Source organism: Prionailurus viverrinus, chromosome A1 (genome assembly GCF_022837055.1).
Source record: "Prionailurus viverrinus isolate Anna chromosome A1, UM_Priviv_1.0, whole genome shotgun sequence".
NCBI lineage: Eukaryota > Metazoa > Chordata > Mammalia > Carnivora > Felidae > Prionailurus > Prionailurus viverrinus.
In genome coordinates this window covers 208,941,388-208,959,753 of record NC_062561.1, presented here as the reverse complement: position 1 = coordinate 208,959,753, position 18,366 = coordinate 208,941,388, and the positions used below count along the sequence as shown (strand labels likewise).

Below are 18,366 nucleotides of genomic sequence, written 5' to 3'. Positions count from 1 at the left end.
CGGGGAAGGAGATGGTGGGAAAATAAGCAATTGGTCACCCGTGGATCTCAAAGCAGTGAGGACAGCATGGCTCGTGGTGCAGGTAACGTGAGAAGTCTGCCTCTCCAGCTGGAGCCAAGCAGTTGTGAGAGGGAGAGAACAAGAGGCTGGAGAGGCCGGCCTAGAGATGAGTGTCCTCAGTAGTCTTTCAGGCCACACTTCGGAATGGGGCCAGCATGGTAAGTGGGTTGAGGTCAGAGACAGATGTTTCTTTCCCTGCCATCTGTAACTCCGGGAGAGCAACTTCCAGACTTTCCCAGTATGGGGGAAGCCAAACCAGAACAAAAGTGGCTGTGGTGTGTGGTTGGGCAGAGGAAGGACAGTTATTTGGCTTCCTAGGTTTCTTTGGATGCTGTGAGCCACAGAAGATACCGAGAAGATCCCTTTGGCTCTGAGGAGGGATAGGAGGGTAGCTGGCAGGTTTGCTCCATCAAGGACAGTGTAACCCTAGATCTGAGTCAGGCACAGAAGCAAAGGCACTCGGGGGCAGATCTCTGGAGTCCAGTGTTGGGGAGGAGGGCCAAGGTGGGGGCCCAGGCCATGGGGGGAACCACCAGGTTTCTGTAGGCCCATCAGCTGCATGGAGAGGAACAGACTCCTCATTCTTCAGCCAACAGCATTAGCTACAGATCCCACAAGGTCGTGCCCAAGTAGATGAGACATATGCTGTAGAGACTGGAAGGACCAGAAGACAGTACAAGGACCTGTCTGAGGATCAAGGCCCCTCTCAACATTCTCATTCCTTCATGAAGCTAACCATTATCAAGGAGAAGACCAGGAAAAAGGGAAAAAATGTGAGACACTGGGCACATAATCAAGATAGAGTACTTTAGAGGGGTCCAAGGATCCAACTAAATGTTGCCATTCACACCCAGCAGAGTGGAGACTTGTGAGGAAGATCAGATTGGAGAAAGAAAGAAAGAAAGAAAGAAAGAAAGAAGAAGGAAAGAAAGAAAGAAAGAAAGAGGAAGGAAGGAAAGGAGGAGGGAGGGAAGGAAGGAGAGAGGGAAGAAAGGAATGGAGGAAGAAAGAAAAAAGGACAAAAAGAAAAAAGAAAGAAAGAAAACAGAATGTGGATATATTTTTCTCTTTCTGCCCGAGTGTAGTGTAAGCAAATTTTTGACCCAGTTTAAGAACAAACTTTTTTTTCTTCTCCAGACATGTTTTGCTAATCCTTCTTCTCTAGAGAAAGGGCCTGTGGGTAATTACAGATGACTTAACTCAGGAACTTAATCTTGTTTCTGGTCTGGCATCATCTCCTTCATTTTTTCCTCTTTACCGATCTGTGCTTTTCCCTGTCAGGGGGGTTTTGTGTGTGTTGTTGATGGGCTGCAAAGCATCTCTCTGCTCTGTGTTTACATATTCAGTTTCCAGTCTCTGCAGTGCAAGGGTTTGTGTTTGTCAAATTAGAAGATGAAGAAAGTCATCGCCACTGATGGGCTTTTCAAACCCTGAATGACTGACAAGAAGAGAATGAAAAAGTACTGTGTAAAATAAACTGTGTCATGAATGCATAATTTTGATCCAGTTCATTAAAAGCGTGAAACTGTTGGACGTTAGATTTTGTGAAACATATATACAACGGTATTGCTGTTATGAAAGCGGGTTCCTCATTGTGGAATGCCCGACTAGCCTGCCTTTGAGCTGATGCAGGATGGTTTGCTATTTATGATGTTGAAGAAATTGGGAGAACAGTACTCAGCCCATCTTCCACTGTGAGCAGCCTGTAGCTTACATTAAGCTGATGGGAAATACCTGAATCAGAACGTACTGTGTGAAGTTCAAGTGATGTGTTGCATTTACAACAACTAGGTAATTCACACTTTTAAGCGATACTTAACTCCTGAAAATGTGCCTTGAAAAGCCCAAAGAGGGGGGATCAACTTGCCTAATTAAAAATAAGCATAAGCATACGCATTTCGTGATAGGCACGTTGGTTACAGGAAGCATAAGAGGAGAGAAGTACCATGAAGTGGATACAATCTTGGTGAATGTAAACTAAGTCCACCTAAAGGTGATGGGACCGGTTTCGGGGGGCAGTAGGGTGGTGATGTGGTGAATTTTAGGTTAACTTCCAGGACATGGGACACCTCAGCCACTTACTAGCTGGGTGACTTTGGGCAGTCCCTTAACTTTGTGCCTCAGGGTCTTCGTCCATAAAATGATGGTGGTGGTCGAACTGTTATGAAAATTAAATTGCTTATTGTAACACACTCCGAATAGTGTCTGTGGGTGGTACATGCTGGGTAGGTGTTTGCTGTTGTTGCTCAAGGGCTCCTGTGGACCCAAACCCACAATTGCTTTCCAAATTTGGCCATTGGTCTTGCCATGAAGAGGAATGAAGAATCGTGAAGCACTTTTGCAGGTAGGAGCTCAGGAGTTCTATGGTCCTCCCCCTGATATCTTTCCGGCTGAAATGGCACATCCCTTGCAGTTCCAATTAGGTTATGCCGACAGTAAGGCCTCCTGTATGGTGGCTTTTAGTTCCCCACCCCCCTTCTAACTGTCTTGTCTCTGGTAATCCTCATGGTACTAACACACATAAACTAGTCCTCTGCATTCTTGAGCTTACACCTTCTAGTCAAGGTACCTTGACAATGGCTTTGCTGACTATGCTTTCCATGCATGTGCTTCTCTTCTGCCCTGAGGGTGCAATGTAGTCAAAGACTGCTGTGATCTGCATTTGGAGGTGGGCCAATTTTGGGTTAAACTCTCACCCAGGCATGTGGGAGACACATTGGCTAATTCATCACTCATTTCCAAGGCCCTGTTGCCAAGGCAGGTTTCAAGGGCATGTGACCTGTGCAGTAGGACAGTGTTCAGGCACTTGGAGAGGTCCCGTGGTTTGGGTTTAATGCTCCATCATTGCTGCCTTGAAATTCTTAATTTTGTGTTTGGACTTTTGTTTTGAAAGCAACTTTGATTGGAAAATGGAACATGCACAGGAGCAGAGGAAATATGCCTTGTGTCCCTTCTTCCATGCCACCCCATTTGTGCATAATGTTTATGCTGCCCATGAACGTGGAATTCAGGTGAACCCATGATGTGTGGGAGTTCAGTGGCTCAGAGCAAAAGTGAGTATAAGGTAGGTATGTTATGCCTATCACTGCATAAGTGACAGCCCCGAGAGGTCACAATGTCCATTTGAACCAGAACTTCCAACATGAAAAGAGACACAAATGACCAGGAAACACTATTGTATCTTTCTTCCTAGTGTCACTTCCCTGCATTATCCGTCTGTTTATGCTGAAAATAATAACAAAGGAAAGAAAAAGATAAAACCACCCGTATTTCTTTGTTCCCCCATTTTTCTTTAGTCTTTAGTGAACTAAAGGTAGAGTGTACTGGTAGAATGTGCATGTGTCAAGAAGTGAATTAAAAACAGTCAAGTTAGGGGAGCCTGGGTGGCGCAGTCAGTTAAGCGTCCGACTTCAGCCAGGTCACGATCTCGCGGTCCGTGAGTTCGAGCCCCACGTCGGGCTCTGGGCTGATGGCTCGGAGCCTGGAGCCTGCTTCCGATTCTGTGTCTCCCTCTCTCTCTGCCCCTCCCCCGTTCATGCTCTGTCTCTCTCTGTCCCAAAAAAAAAAAACAAAAACAAAAAAAACCAAAAACAGTCAAGTTAGTTTTGTGCAGTATTTCTACTCTTCTGGTAGGAATGAAATACATATGTTAAATATATATGCATGTATGAGTTATGAAATACAAGTTGTATAATTTTAGTGATCCCACTTACCAGCAAAAGATTAGCAATAAAATTCACACTAAGACTTTAAAATTTTATTTATATTTTTACTTAAAACAACATTAAATAGTAAACAAAACATGTCATAATAACAGAGATTGCAGAAGAAAGGATATGTATATGCATTAATGTCTTTAATAACACTTGTTTCCCCTGGTTTGTGAACAATGGATCCTCTATTTTTATTATGCCCTGGGCCCCATAAATTAACTAGCCAACCATATCTCTCCTTAACTACTTTCACTATAGAAGCTGGCAAAGCTAACAGTTTGATTTCCCAGCTTCCTTTGCACCTAGCAGTGGCCATGTAACCAAGTTCTGGCCAATGAAATATAGTGAAGTAATTGGGAAGTCTCAGGGAGAACTTAAATGCCTGATACAAGGAGCAGACTTCAATTGTACTGCCCTTTCCTTTTCTGCCCTCCTTGAACACTAGCACCATATTTGGAGCTGTGCAGCCATTTTGTGACCATTAGGCAATAAACATAAGAACAGAAAGCCAAAAGGCTACAAAAGTTGGAGTGAAAAGCTAAAAAAGAGTCTGTGTCCTTGAGGGCCGTGTTGAGCTGCTCAGTCAATACCAGCAGCCATCGATCTAGAATTTTTACGTGAGAAAAATAACCCCCTACTGATTTTAACCACTGTGAACCTTTCCGTTGAGGTAGCCCATTGATTACCAATTCATTACCAATGGACATGTCGGCTAAACAGGTTCCCAGGGTTTTTCATCAAAAAAAGACAACTCCTGGGGTGCCTGGGTGGCCCAGTAGGTTAAGTGTCCAACTCTTGTTTTTGCCTCAGGTCATGATCTCACGGTCTGTGAGCTCGAGCCCTGCATCCGGCTCTGTGCTGTCAGAGCAGAGCCTGCTTGGGATTCTCTCTCTCCCTCCCTCTCTGACCTTCCCTCTCTCTCTCAAAATAAATAAACATTAAAAAAAAAAAAAAGCCAACTCCTCCTGCCTCCAGCTCTATCATTTCCATCATCAAGGCCCTAGACAAATCTCTTAGGCTAGTGAGGGAGGTGGGGAGGCAATTGTCATATCAACTTTCCGTTCTTCTCTCCCTCCGTCTCCATCCACTCTCCTCCCCCTCCCTCTCCATTAGCTCCTGGGTTCCCGAACTCCTCTTAGCGGCCCCCAAGCAAAAGCTCTGTGACGATCAATCAGTGGAAGCAGGTACCTGGTAGAGGCAGCCTCAGACACACCCCAGAACCATGTGCAGCTCAGCCCTAGCCCAGTCAGCTCACCAGGTAACTTTTACAATGGCGATGATTTCACAATTAAGGTAAAATAACAGTGACTGAAGCTAACCAAGCGAAAAGAGAATTGACAGAACACTCCATAAGTAACATCAGAAGAAAACTTAGTCACGGAGACGTTCAGTCAGGTTGCTTTCTTCTTTTATAACCGCCTCATCTTTGGTCAAGACGGAAACCCAGTTTCTTTGCCAGTGAGCAGCCTCCACTGTCATCTCCTTGGAGACTGGCACTCGTGTGATTTCAGCACACAGTGGAGGTTTAGTAATTAAGTACATAATTCCAGAAAAGCAAGGGCAAATGAGGGGCTCGTTCCCTCATTAGGTGAGATGACACATGGCTGGCCCTTGGCCATCAGCCTGGCTGTAATTAGGACATGTTAACAGGGCTGCTGCTGTCCTACAGCCTGGGGTGTGCCTAAGTTTGGCATATCAGTTTAGAACTGAGTCTGTCTTCTATTTTAACAGAAGAAAGTTAGTTAAAACAACATTTCCCAGCAAGAATTAGACGTCTTATTATTTAGCAATTTTTTCCTAATGGTAATAGCTTAAATATTTACCAGGGACTTTTAGGGAGCTCCCATCTTTTACTAGATGACTTTATATTGAACCTATTCCGGGAACATGGGTCAGAGTCCTCACTCATCAGCGTATTGCAGGGTCAACCAAACTCCTGAGTTAGCCTGTTCTTTCCCCCTCCCTGCTTTCAGCACAGGGAAGACACAGAACTGTGCTGTGTTTGGCTCTCTTTAGACACCATCGTGAAGATTTTGATGGAGGAGTCTGAAGTCACGGACTGAAAAGATATCCTTACCGCCATGCACAGTTTTATAATAAAATAGCACAGAAACCACTCAAGAGTTGGAACAGATTGCAATCCTTTTATTTTCTTTTTTTTAATGTTTATTTATTTTTGAGACAGAGAGAGACAGAGCATGAACGGGGGAGGGTCAGAGAGAGAGGGAGACACAGAATCCAAAGCAGGCTCCAGGTTCTGAGCTGTCAGCACAGAGCCCGATACGGGGCTCGAACTCATGGACCGTGAGATCATGACCTGAGCCAAAGTTGGATGCTTAACAGACTGAGCCACCCAGGAGCCCCAGATTGCAACCCTTTTAAAGCACGGAGGCCATCCTCAGATGAGGTGGAACAGTGACAGACCCCTCCCCCCCTCCCCCCGCCAGGATTAGGATATCAAACGAATGAAATTATGTTGTGTAAATGGTAAAGCCCTTCATAGATGCAAGATTATCTTGAGAAAACCAATACCTTCTCCCTTTGTATTGCCTACATTTATGTGAGGAATTTGGGGTCATGCTGGCTGTTACAGTTCAGCTGTTAGCTTAGATCTATTAGACGCCTAAAAGAAACACTCTTCCAGGTATAATAGGGTCACCGTAAAAGCTGAACTTCTGACATACAGGTGTGAATACTACTGTTACGAAACAGACGTACAAAGAAGAGGTCTGTTTCCACTTTGCAAAGACACTTCAGTGAGCACCTCTTCCTGCTTGACTGACAGTAGTTCCTACCGCATTGAAATGAATGTCCTCCCCTTGTGTACATGACCAAGGGTTAACCACTGGCAAGATCTTACAGATTAAGCCACATGGAAACAGCACACAAGGCTCAGTGGGTTAGACATATTGCAGAGCATCTGGATAAGCCAGATAATTTGTGCAACATGTTCTTATCGGCAGCCTTCTCCGGCCCATCTGTGGCTTACTGGAAGCTACTTTTCGTGGAGCCTGTTTTTTGATATTCCACTCATTATTGGCAGAAAGCCAACAAATGTTTCAATTAAAGGGAGAGGTAAGGCAGTAATATCAAACAACCTATAATCAAAAACCAGTCAATGACACCCATCGGCTACCAAGTTTGTCTTAATCCTTAGAAAAGTTTAAGATCAAGACTCTGTACTGGAGCAAGGCCTGCCTTGGGGTCATCTTCCCAGTAGATCTAGGTCATTTGAAAAAAATTAGAGCCTTGAACTTTTATACTAGGGGAGAGTGTTTAAAAGTGTCCCAGGGCAAAGCAATGTCTAATCACGGATCTTCCCAACACACACAGAATTTTCCCCAAGTGGTCTACACCAGCCTGGACCAGTTCACACAGTTGTGTCTTGGTGAGGTCAAACATGGCTGAATAAAGGACAAGGAGAGGCAAAGGGTAGGTGTGAATCAAGGGTTCATTAATAAACGATTTTTATATTGGATGTCAGTAGAAGTTGTTCTGATACAGGTCTTATCCACTAGACTCCCATTAAACTCCCAGGAAAAGAATATGTGTAGGCCTAAAAGAGGAGAATAAGGCATTGAAAGCTAGCAGACAATAATTTACTCATGCTCTTGTTTCACAGATTTCCACTTTCTCTTCACCTGACAATCCAGAATATACTAACATTTGCTCACTTGTAGACCGATATATTTTATACCTTGACTCTAATACATCAACTCAAGGCAGGGGTCAAATAGAAGAATAAACTGATGGTAACACATGAGATTCTGCCATTCCAGTTTATTGAAATGAGTAAATTTATAGCTTTATTTGCATACAGAAAAAAGTGCACAAGAAAATAAGTATGTACAAAACAGTTGTGTGGCTGATCATCACTTTCAAAATTTTTCTACTTTCAAAAATTCAACTACCTAGAAATAATTGCCTCCAGTTTAGCACATTCAGGTATTTGGACACATAAAATACTATTTTAGGTCTGTGTTTATAATGACTGAGTAGGGAGCCGGATGGAAAATTATGCCGTACATAATCAGCTATTACCATTAAAAATAAAACCACAGGACTTTCGCTTGGACTACTTGGGGCTGATCAATAAAGGTCCATGAGGCCACCATCTTGTTTAGATCCTGAGCAGTCATCCTCCTCTTCAACTTAAAGGTAACATTGTATGGTTGATTAACGCCCACAAGAACCTGAGCATTAGGGGTCAAGAGACAACATTTAAAAAACCAACATAAACATAACAAAGTGAAACTCATTTTGGCAAGAACAAATCCTTCAGAACTTTGCTAACAATATGACTAGAAATGAACTGGGAGAGTTTCCAAGGTTATGAGGAGAAAAGTACTGCAGACATTAGATTTTCAATGATAACACCAAATACTTGTTTTACAGCTTCTCTCCCCCTTCCCCACCATTTATCTTCCTACTAACTATGAGACTGTGGCTTCAAGAAAGTTTTCCAGTTACTTGATAAAGGTCTAGCATGACCCCAAATAAGCACCTAATATGTTTGGCACAATCACATTGAACTTTGTGATGTGTTACTCTTCAGAATACAGTCCTTCATTGCTGAGTTGAGTTCAGTTTTTCTTCAACATTAACTGCTCTTCTGGAACTTCAGCTCAAGAGGATGGCCTCCTATTCCATAGAAAGGATAAAGGTTGTGCCCATTTGCAGTTCTAGTTACTGGGCTTAGCAATTACTGAGAAGGCAGAGACATTTCAGATCCATGAATCATTAGGTATTTGTACCCCATAAAACTCTGTTGCTTGTGAAAGGCAAGTAATGCCATATGAACCTAGGAGCAGAACTGACTGAAAAAAGAATCACAGGGAAGAGGAGAAGAGAGACAAATAATGCTTTTCCCTCATTTGCAGTATCTAGCAAGAGATTGGAAAACAAGAGCAGTCTTACCCTTGAGAGAAAATAATCTTCAGAAAGAGAAACTATATTTTTAAAAAGGTTCTTAAATGTGTCAGATTCCCAAGTGTCTAGAAGTTGGACTTGCTTCAAATTTACTTTAAAAATTCTCTCTAAATGTTGATATGAAGCAAGACTTAAGAAGGTGCCTTGTTATGCTATAACCTTTAGGTTCTTTGCAGTAAAATAGAACCCCCAAACAACTTGGAACAGTAAGGATTTTAAAATGTATTCAAAACAGTGTCATTTGAGGAGCTGTGATGGCTGCATCTCCCAACCAGAGGGTCCATGGTAGAGTGTTCTAGAAGGTTCTAGAAACACACTAGGCAACTGTTCAAATAGGGAAACTACTTCATTTACATTAAGCTAGAAAATTTAAAGTCTTAATTTATTTAAAGCCATAGATTCAGTTTAGCTTTAATCTAAACAGAAAGTGAAAGACATTTTACAAGTGGAAGAGGCAACAAGAAATAAGGCAACAGCTAATATGTCAAAGCTGGAACAAGAACAGAGGTCAAGGCGTCTGGATATTAGCTTTGTCCTTGACTAAGGCCAACCTTTTTGTTCCTCTGGATAGTCAGCATATCAAGTTCCTAGAAAAGTGTGGAGAAGAAAAAACCTGTGGTTAATATCAATGTGTTAAATATGAAGTCATCATTTAAAACATCAGTAATAGAAAAAAAAATAAAAAAATAAAACATCAGTAATAGGATCTCCTAGGGCTGATGTGAGAGGCTTAAATAAGATACTAAGTGTGGAACCTGTAATAAAGTGATTAATGCAAGTGTTCACTAATATTAACTTTTTTCTCCCATAACTGCTCGCCCACCCCAAAACCCAATCTGTAAGTTTAGCAAGTTGACCAAAACAATCCTTCTTTCATGACCTAAGGAAGAAAGGGCCTTCAGGGAGACCTCTAGTCAATTCAGTTTAGTGCAAACGATCCTCCTAGACTCCAGATACAGTTTATTCCTTTCTGTTTGTCCAGGTTTGCCTCCCATGGAGAGGAGGGTGAGAGTGAGCTTCCGTTAAGACTTCTAGCCCTTCAGTATCTTGCACTGCTCTATCGGCATTAGAAATCACCAGGCTGCTTGTTAAAATGGACCTTTCCTTAGCACCAGACTCCTTGGGCTGCAGTGGGGCCCAAGAACTTGCCTTTGCAATAATCTCAGCCCGTTCTCTGAAGCAGATTTTATAGAAAAGCACTTTAAGAAACACTGTAATTATAGAAGGTGAGTGAGGGGCAACAATCCAAATTGCAAATAAAGCCAATCTTACTGTCCGTGTCAGATTTAAGATATTTATCTACTTAAAATAATTAAATTCTAGATGGGTCAAGACAGAATTGAGGAGTCCCACCTGGATGGGGCAAGACTAGAAAAAATGGGTTTGGGTTCCTTTCATTCTTTTTTATTGTTCTCCCCTACCAGCTATGCCCTCCCTCCTCGAAAATGCAGACAAGCCTTCTTTCCTCCACTAACTTACATCTTCTAAGATGAGACAAAGTTGCTTCCATTCCTTTTTGTTAAAGAAAGGGTCATGCTGAGCCAGCAAGACAGCTAAGGTAGTTACACCTAATAACTTACCTACGATGACATCCGCTAGTGAGAACAATCAACCAGCAGACTCATCTGCGCCCATGCTGCTTTTGAAGGAGATACAGGCAGCTGTCACCACCTTTGAACTTGATACCCTCAGACTATTTTGGACTAACTTTGAGACCTCTCGCAAAGTAATAAATTGATTTGGAAGGCAGAAAATGTGATCAGCATCTGTTTAGCTGACCTGTTCTGTAGCTTAAAAGGTCTTCAGATTTCGAAACTTCTATAGGAAATAAAGTAATGCCTTTGCAATCACTTCAGTATGAAGGTTAAAAAAACCAAAACCAAACCAAACAAAAAACAACTAGAAAGGTATTATGTAGTATATGCAGAATCCGAAGCAGGCTCTGGGCACAGAGCTGTCAGCACAGAGCCCAACACAGGGATCGAACTCATGGACTGTGAGATCATGACCTGAGTTGAAGTTGGACGCTCAACCGACTGAGTCACCCAGGCGCTCCCTTATTATTGTTTTTTAATGTGTGTAAGAATTCTTTTCTTAAGTGCCCAGCTTATTCATTATTGAATTAGTTAAGCACAGATTCACATGTCTATTCCTTCTAAGTTACAGAGATTTAAGCTGGTACCAATTCTAAAATTAAAATTTCACCCTCATCCCCTGTGCCATGCTTTCTTACCAAACTTACACTTAATAAGATCTTCTACTTACAGAAGTTAGGCAAAAGGATTTCCAAAAGGATCCCTATATACATCAGGAGATGTGGGTTGAGAAGCCATCTATGAAGATAAAACCATTCAGTCAATAGGGTTTAATTACAGTTATGAAGGAAAAAAAAAAAAACAAAAAAACCCTGCAATTAAGATTTCTCAAATTCCTTTAAAAATCACTCGGGTCCCAGAAAAATGAGATATTATATTGGTCTACAATGATTTGTGTTTGCCTGATCGTAACTGGTGACGCATATTTATTATTTATACTGGTGTTAAAGTTCAGATGAATTATGTCTGCCTCTCCCAAATGAAAGGTACTGTTGTTATGAGATAAAGATTGTGGGTGGGAAATCAGGAACTTAAATCTTTGAAAGATTTTTAAAGATAGTATTATTTTGCTCAATTTTCTCCCACAGTGCTTTTATGAGCTAGGCTAAGTGAGATACAAAAGACATTTTCTATATAATGCTCATTTCTCAAGCTCAGGATAGTAGCCCCTGGAAACAGAATCTCTCCCCAGTTTGAGTCGAGGTTTTCACTGTGATGGCTCTCAATGGCAAAGCTTATTTAAATATCCTTTACCATCAAAGAGTTATTATTCAAACAAGGTTAATTTACAACACAGTAGCTCTAGGTGGCACATACTTTGGAGCAACAGCTTCTAGTAATTGATACTTACAGAGGCTTGTGATGAACTGAAAGAATCTTTAGAGAAAGGGTTCTCAAATGCATTGTCAGCAGATTTGGTAACTGGCAGGGAACCCTGTCTGGGAACCGACTTTGGTGGTTCTAGAAGGGAAAAAATGCCAAGTAGTCAGTAGAAAATCTCTCCCCAAATATAGGCAAAAGTCCCCCAGTCAGGCTTATCTTAGAAATTAAAGTTCCATACTTTTGAAATTTACATCATGGAACAAAAAACACCACGAAATACTAGGACTCCCAGTGATTATTACAGGCAAATTCATCACAAGAGGAGGCTGTGCGTATTGACCTGAAGTGGAAGAGATTCAGAATTCCCTCACTTAAGGCCATGTAGTATGGCTGAGGCTCTGTTTTACAGCCTTCCAGGTACCACAACCCACTGAATTTCAATAGTTCTTGGCAGCCCTTTTAGGGATTGTCACAAGAGGGCAGCATTGGGCCAGCCCTTAGAAAGAGCCAAGGTAAACAGTTCGTTCCATAAGTAACTAACTGGTCAAGTTGTCTCCATAACCACTGATTACCAAAGAAAGCGAGACTAAGGCTCTTGGTGGGTGGAGGAAGTTTCTTCTAAGGGACTCTGCGGACCCACATGACAGTGGAAATACTTGTTGGTACAGTAGGCAGAGCAGTGGGTAGCTTACCATTGATCTTTTTCAACAGTTGATTAGCATCAAAGTCATCATGGTCTGCATTCTCCTGAGGAATGCCAACTTTGCTGTTGAAATAACTGGAGAAGGCACTTGAAGTCCCAGAGGAAGTCTGCTCTCCCTTCCTTGCAGGCACAGCAGGTGGCTGCCGAAGTTGAAAGTCCTTGAACATTTCTTTCACTTCTTTCACTTCTTTATCCCCAAGTGGGTCCAAGGCAGTGAAGGCATCACTGGAGATGTCCTTTGGAGGGCCAGTTCTGGGAGGTGGTTGAGGAGGAGTGACCAGGAGAGAGGAGAGCATAGGAGGGGGCTGGGAAGACATAGCAGAAGTTGGAAAAATATTGCTCTGGAAAGGGTTCCCCAAAGGGCTTGTTGATGACCAAGTATTGGGTGCCACAGAGGCTGACGGGCCCCAAACAACAGGGCCTGGAGGGGAAGTTGAAGCTGCAAAGGATGACGGCTGCTTCCAACTTGGAACACCTGGGCTTGTGGTAAAAACAACTGGCTGACTGAATCCTGAAGGCTGACCACTCATCATGGCTCCCGGGACCACTGACGCGGACTGATTGAAGACTAAAGATGTTGGGTTCCATGGTCCTGCCTGAGGGGGGCTAACTGGTATACCACCTGAAGAAAGCAAGAGAAAGGACTTATTAGGACACAAGCTTGAAGACAATTCTTGAGTTTCAGAAAGCACAACTCTCTGGGGGGCATTTACAGGGCATCTACATGGTAAACACCTTCCTTAAGCCTTAAGGCTGACATGGAAATAAAGGCCCCAAGAGATTAGATTACTCTAAAGATTAAGTAGCTAATGCAAGATAGCTGGCATTCAAATGTTGGTTGCATTTTGAAGCCCTTTCTTTCTACCACAGCTTTTTAAACTTTTCTCATTATAAGAAGAATACAATCCATAAGGACCTAGTCATGAAAAAATGAGTGCTTATCATACTGATACATTTCAAACAGCTAGGACACAGCCTGTCAATAGCATGAATGTATTTGTTGAGTGAATACATTTATATAAACAAACCATGCTGATTATGAACTAGTTAATTAAGATAATCCATTGGGTACTCTGAGTCATTGACTTGATCTTTTCATTTGGCAGTTGGCTCACGTCTGGAGTCTTATGGAAACCAGCTATCATGCATGTATATTAGGCCTCAACATGCTTGCATCCTGAAGAAACCATTTCAGTTTCCTTGCTTTTAAATGCTGCCAAGGTTGACACAGCCATATAAAAGGATGATAAAATCTGGTTGATGCTAAGATAGTTTAAGACTTTTATATATATAAATGTGGAGGAAAGGCTGGTTATCCTGGGAGAGCTGTTTCAAATAAAAGTGTTTCCTGCCATGTGTCACTCACTAAACCTTGCCAGAAGTCAGAACAGAATACTTCAAAGAATGAGGGAGGGAGAGAAGACAACATGAAGCAAAACAAAACAAAACAAAACAAAAACAAACAAAAATATCCCCCGCCCCCCAAGACAAAAAACTATACCTTCTGAGGTAACTAATTGCCTGTGTCCAGGCATCTAATCTTTGTGGGGGGGAATGACTCCTTCTCTAGTGTCTTTGCCATGTGGATTAAGAACTGGTGAAATTCTTTTTTTTTTTTTTTTTTTTAAATTTTTTTTTTTCAACTTTTATTTATTTTTGGGACAGAGAGAGACAGAGCATGAACGGGGGAGGGGCAGAGAGAGAGGGAGACACAGAATCGGAAACAGGCTCCAGGCTCTGAGCCATCAGCCCAGAGCCCGACGCGGGGCTCGAACTCCCGGACCGCGAGATCGTGACCTGGCTGAAGTCGGACGCTTAACCGACTGCGCCACCCAGGCGCCCCGTGAAATTCTTAAAATACAGGTCTCTCCAATATCTTCTCCCTCTACTTGAGAAACAAACTGCCACCATAAACAAAAAATATAAATTCAGCCTCATACCTGTACACGAATGGTGCACTGCTCTCAAAATCTACTTGCTTTGAGCTTTGGAGTAGAGTATTCTTTAGTTATGAAAGTTTTCTGACTAAACTAAGAAAGGGCCTCCAAACTCCTAACTTGGGTTAGGAATATTTTTGTTTCCAGAGTGAGAAATATTTTAAAATTTTTTTTTTTTCAACGTTTATTTATTTTTGGGACAGAGAGAGACAGAGCATGAACGGGGGAGGGGCAGAGAGAGAGGGAGACACAGAATTGGAAGCAGGCTCCAGGCTCTGAGCCATCAGCCCAGAGCCTGACACGGGGCTCGAACTCACGGACCGCGAGATCGTGACCTGGCTGAAGTCGGACGCTTAACCGACTGCGCTACCCAGGCGCCCCTAAAGTGAGAAATATTTTAAAAATGATGTTCAGGGGCTGATGTAGCGAGCGAGATATTCTATCTTGAATTTTCTTAGTATTGGAGATTCATGTTATTTGACTCAACTGTATCATCATGTGTGCTAGTCATCTGGCCATGACGTTGTGTGATGTGCTCATGGACAGTGGTAGGTTCCAGAAAAGGCCATCTAGCTAAATTAACGTGCTTATTTTTTGAGGTTAGGGAACTGGGTACAAGAATATTCATTATTAAAATTGGGAAGCTCACAGTCTGTAACAATATCCTGGTAACCCAGGAATACCAGCTCCAAATCCATCACCCTATTTTCCTGTTCTGCCTCCTTGGTATCGAGGGAAAGGACTACTTTTTTTTAGTGGAAATTAATTCAAATACTCATTTTGTGGCTACAGAAATCAGACTTCATGTACACTAAAGAACATATGTATTTTTTTCACAACTAATCAAGGGAAAAGTCCTTTTACATTCCATAATATGGGGTTCTAAAAGTGGGTTGGGTTTGAGTGAAGTTATTGCTAGCATTTTAAGGCAAATTTATTTAAATTTTATTAACCAAAGCCAGAGTCGCTCATTAATAATTTACGTCAGCTGAATGTGCAAAGTGGGTAGAATTTTATCATCTTTCGTGTCTGGATGACTTTTGCCTTTAGTAAAATGTATGGCTTTAGTCATAGATGCTATTAGTGGGAGTGGTGGTGGTTAAAGAGACAAATATTGTATTTGCCAGGAATCAAAGGTTTTCCCAGTATATGTAAATGTCAGCCTTCATTCCCATCTAGGAGATCCCATGCACTGTGTTTCCAAGACACTCAAGGCTCTGCTGGAGAAAGTAGAGGCAAGAGGTAAGGAAAAAGAGAGTGTGAGTATAAGAAGTTAATTTTATTACCTTCTGGTGCTAGATTAAAACACAGGGTAGCTAGCCAAATCTGAAGGCTCAGCTTTCTACATTACCCTCTCCCCACCCCCAGTTCTCCAAAAGAGACAGTCCCCCAGCTGGGTCTAGCGGAAGCCAGACCTACAACCTTCCATGGTTTGGCTGAGGATCCCTGCTAGTGGACAGGGACTATACTGTAGAGCTCAGTTTGAGTCCCATGTCCAAACTTGGAAGAATCATCAGTATTCTGCAGTTGTATACCCCAAGGCCTCAACAGGGGCACCTAGCCAAAAAGCTTCACTTCGTCTGAATAAATTAACAGTTATAGGGTCCAGCTGTATTTTCGAGCTGACTTGTTAAATATTGGCTGTAAAAATTCTTCAGGGCACTGATATTAGACTGCAAAGCTCTGTGATGTGATCTAGTCGCAGGCAGTGCGCGCAAGCTCTCAACCTTTCTACAAGGAAAAGCACCTTCCAGCTCCACCTGGGGGACAGGGAAAGGAGCGACGCAAAAAAGGGGAAGCCCCCAAGACACATGAAGTTTTTAGAGAGAGTCTTGATGGTGTAAATGCAATCAGAGACCTGAAATAAGTTGGTTTCTCACGCTCACATTGATTTCAGCCACTCAGCAGTTGGGTAACACCCCACTCTTGTCGCCATACTCCAGATATGATTAAACAGATTTAATATGACAAAATGGAAATATTTTCCTTTGCAGGAAAGCAGCAGGGGAAACAAGCAAACGAACAAATAAACAAAGGGTCCTGATAACTGACTCTGTAGGAGGCAGAGAAAACCAAGAGCCCTGGTCAAATATTACAAAATGGGGAAGAGAGTCCCTCTCCATCCATAGTTCCCCAAACCCCTCCCAAGACAGAGAGTCTGTTTGGAGCTTATGGAGGTGCCAAGAAGCAGAAAATCAAAGAGAATTCCCAGCAGGACAGCAAGGACTATTGTCAGGGTTTCTGAAGACTGTACCACGGAGGCAGAAAAGAACTGGAGGCTGTGGGCAAAGAACAGCAGCGCCAGTCCTCAGCCAAGTGGCCTCCCCCAGTGTCTTGCTTCCGAGTGGCTCAGTGGCTCACGTGAGCTGAAGACACATTTATCAATGAGCCCCAGCACATCCTGGGAATCTGATAACATCCCATCTCTTCCCTTATCTCTGTGTTCTCCTCAACTTCAGGTTTCTGGCACTTGTCTTCCAACTCTACTAAGACACTCAGTGGGCCAAAATATGGACAAGGAACAGCTAAGGCTGAAGTATTCAGAGACTGCTCAGAATATATGCCTGTCTCATACACACTGTATGTCCAGAACAGAGCTGGGCTGAGAACTTAAGACTTTCATTCTATGACTTACACTTGCATTGGACTTAACTTCTATCCCTCTCAGGGGAAGGACAGGATACGATATCCTATCCAAGAAGCATATCAACTTAATAGGAGATAGGGCTTTGATCTAGTAAACTGATCACCAGTTTTTCCAATGCAGATCACAGATAAGACTCTCCCAACTCCACCCCGTTTCTCCAGTGAAGCTGGTCTGAGCTCCAGAATCCCTTACAGTTGTCTCCTGTAATCCATCGCCACTTGGCTCAGGTAAGTGCAATATTGATCATGGATTTCTTCTCACATGCCAACTCCAGGAGCCAAACTTCAGTTACAAGTCAAGAGTACCAAATGAGGGCGGGGTGTACAAAAGTAAAAGTGGGAGAAAGTCTCCCCAGGATGCTCAGCTCTTATGTCCCTGGCACCTCAATGGATCTGAAGTACCTTCCTCCTTTGCCTTATAATCTTATGAGTGAAAGCAACAGCAAATCTAACTTGATCTTTGGCACCTACCTAGACCTGCAAGGGGTCCCACTGGGGTAGAAGCATTTGTTTTGAAGAGATCCAGAGGGTTGGTCTGTAGGGTTGCAGATTGTCCTGTAGGTGATGTCTGGCCGGGAGGTTCGGAGACAGGAGGGGTAAAGATGTCTGATGCAAGCAAGTCTTTTGCTGGAGACTGATAGGGAGAGAGGGAGATACGAGAGTTACTCAGTAACAGTTGAAATGTAGCTTTATTCCGTCTCTTATTCTGTTAGCTCAAATTTGGGAACCACACAAACAAAAGCTTTTCCTCTTACTGATAAACTACAAAAAGCCAACCCTTCCCCCCCTCCTCCTCCCCCCCGCCCCCCCGAAAAAGACAGATCCCTGCAGTGGACAGAATATTGGGTCTTGGTAACTGATGTAAAGAGGACTGCCAAGGTGAAATCTATTTTACTCATTTACACATTTATATCTGTCTGGTCTCCTTGTCAGCTAAAAGCTTAAAGCTGGGAAGGAAAGGACAACTATAAATAAATAAGTAACCTACATTTTTTTGATTATTCCACTGGATTTAAATAAGTCTGCATAAAGATGATACTGCAGTTCAACTATGAGGCCAGCCTGCACATTCTAGTGAGATTTTTAAAAAGATCCTTACAGAAACCACATTTTAAATTGCTTTTGAATGAAGTGATCATAGTAAATATATAAATCTCTCTTAAAACAATGGATTATTCAGTCAGCATTGAATAGAGGAGGCAAACTCCAGAATTTTCCACCACCACCTTGGATATTAATGCAACATGAGGGGTGGGGGGGGGGGTGTTAGTGTGGGGAAGGTACACAAGGAATCACAAGAACCCTTGCCCTCCCCTTCCAGAACATGACGATCAAACTTACCAGAGGTACAGAAGCATAGCAGCATTAAAAATGGAAAAACTTGTGTTTAGTTAATAATAAGTGACAAGACATGCAAACAGCAAGCAGGGCGTGAAAACACTGGTGAGCGAGCTCAGAAA

General features: G+C 42.6%; 1 protein-coding gene across 5 annotated transcripts in view; it reads right to left on the bottom strand.

Annotated features, from left to right (window-relative positions):
* Positions 1-7,538: 7,538 nt before the first annotated feature.
* Positions 7,539-18,366, bottom strand: part of DAB2 (DAB adaptor protein 2) — a 168,818-nt gene continuing 157,990 nt past the window's right edge. For all 5 annotated transcript variants that reach the window (XM_047861929.1, XM_047861918.1, XM_047861944.1 and 2 more), the window contains 5 exons: positions 17,378-17,540; positions 12,313-12,945; positions 11,649-11,758; positions 10,968-11,035; positions 7,539-9,289 (listed from right to left, as the gene is read on the bottom strand). In XM_047861929.1, coding sequence (XP_047717885.1) covers positions 10,973-11,035; positions 11,649-11,758; positions 12,313-12,945; positions 17,378-17,540 — 969 coding nt within the window. In that variant the 3' untranslated portion in view covers positions 7,539-9,289; positions 10,968-10,972. The remainder of the gene's footprint in view (positions 9,290-10,967; positions 11,036-11,648; positions 11,759-12,312; positions 12,946-17,377; positions 17,541-18,366) is intronic.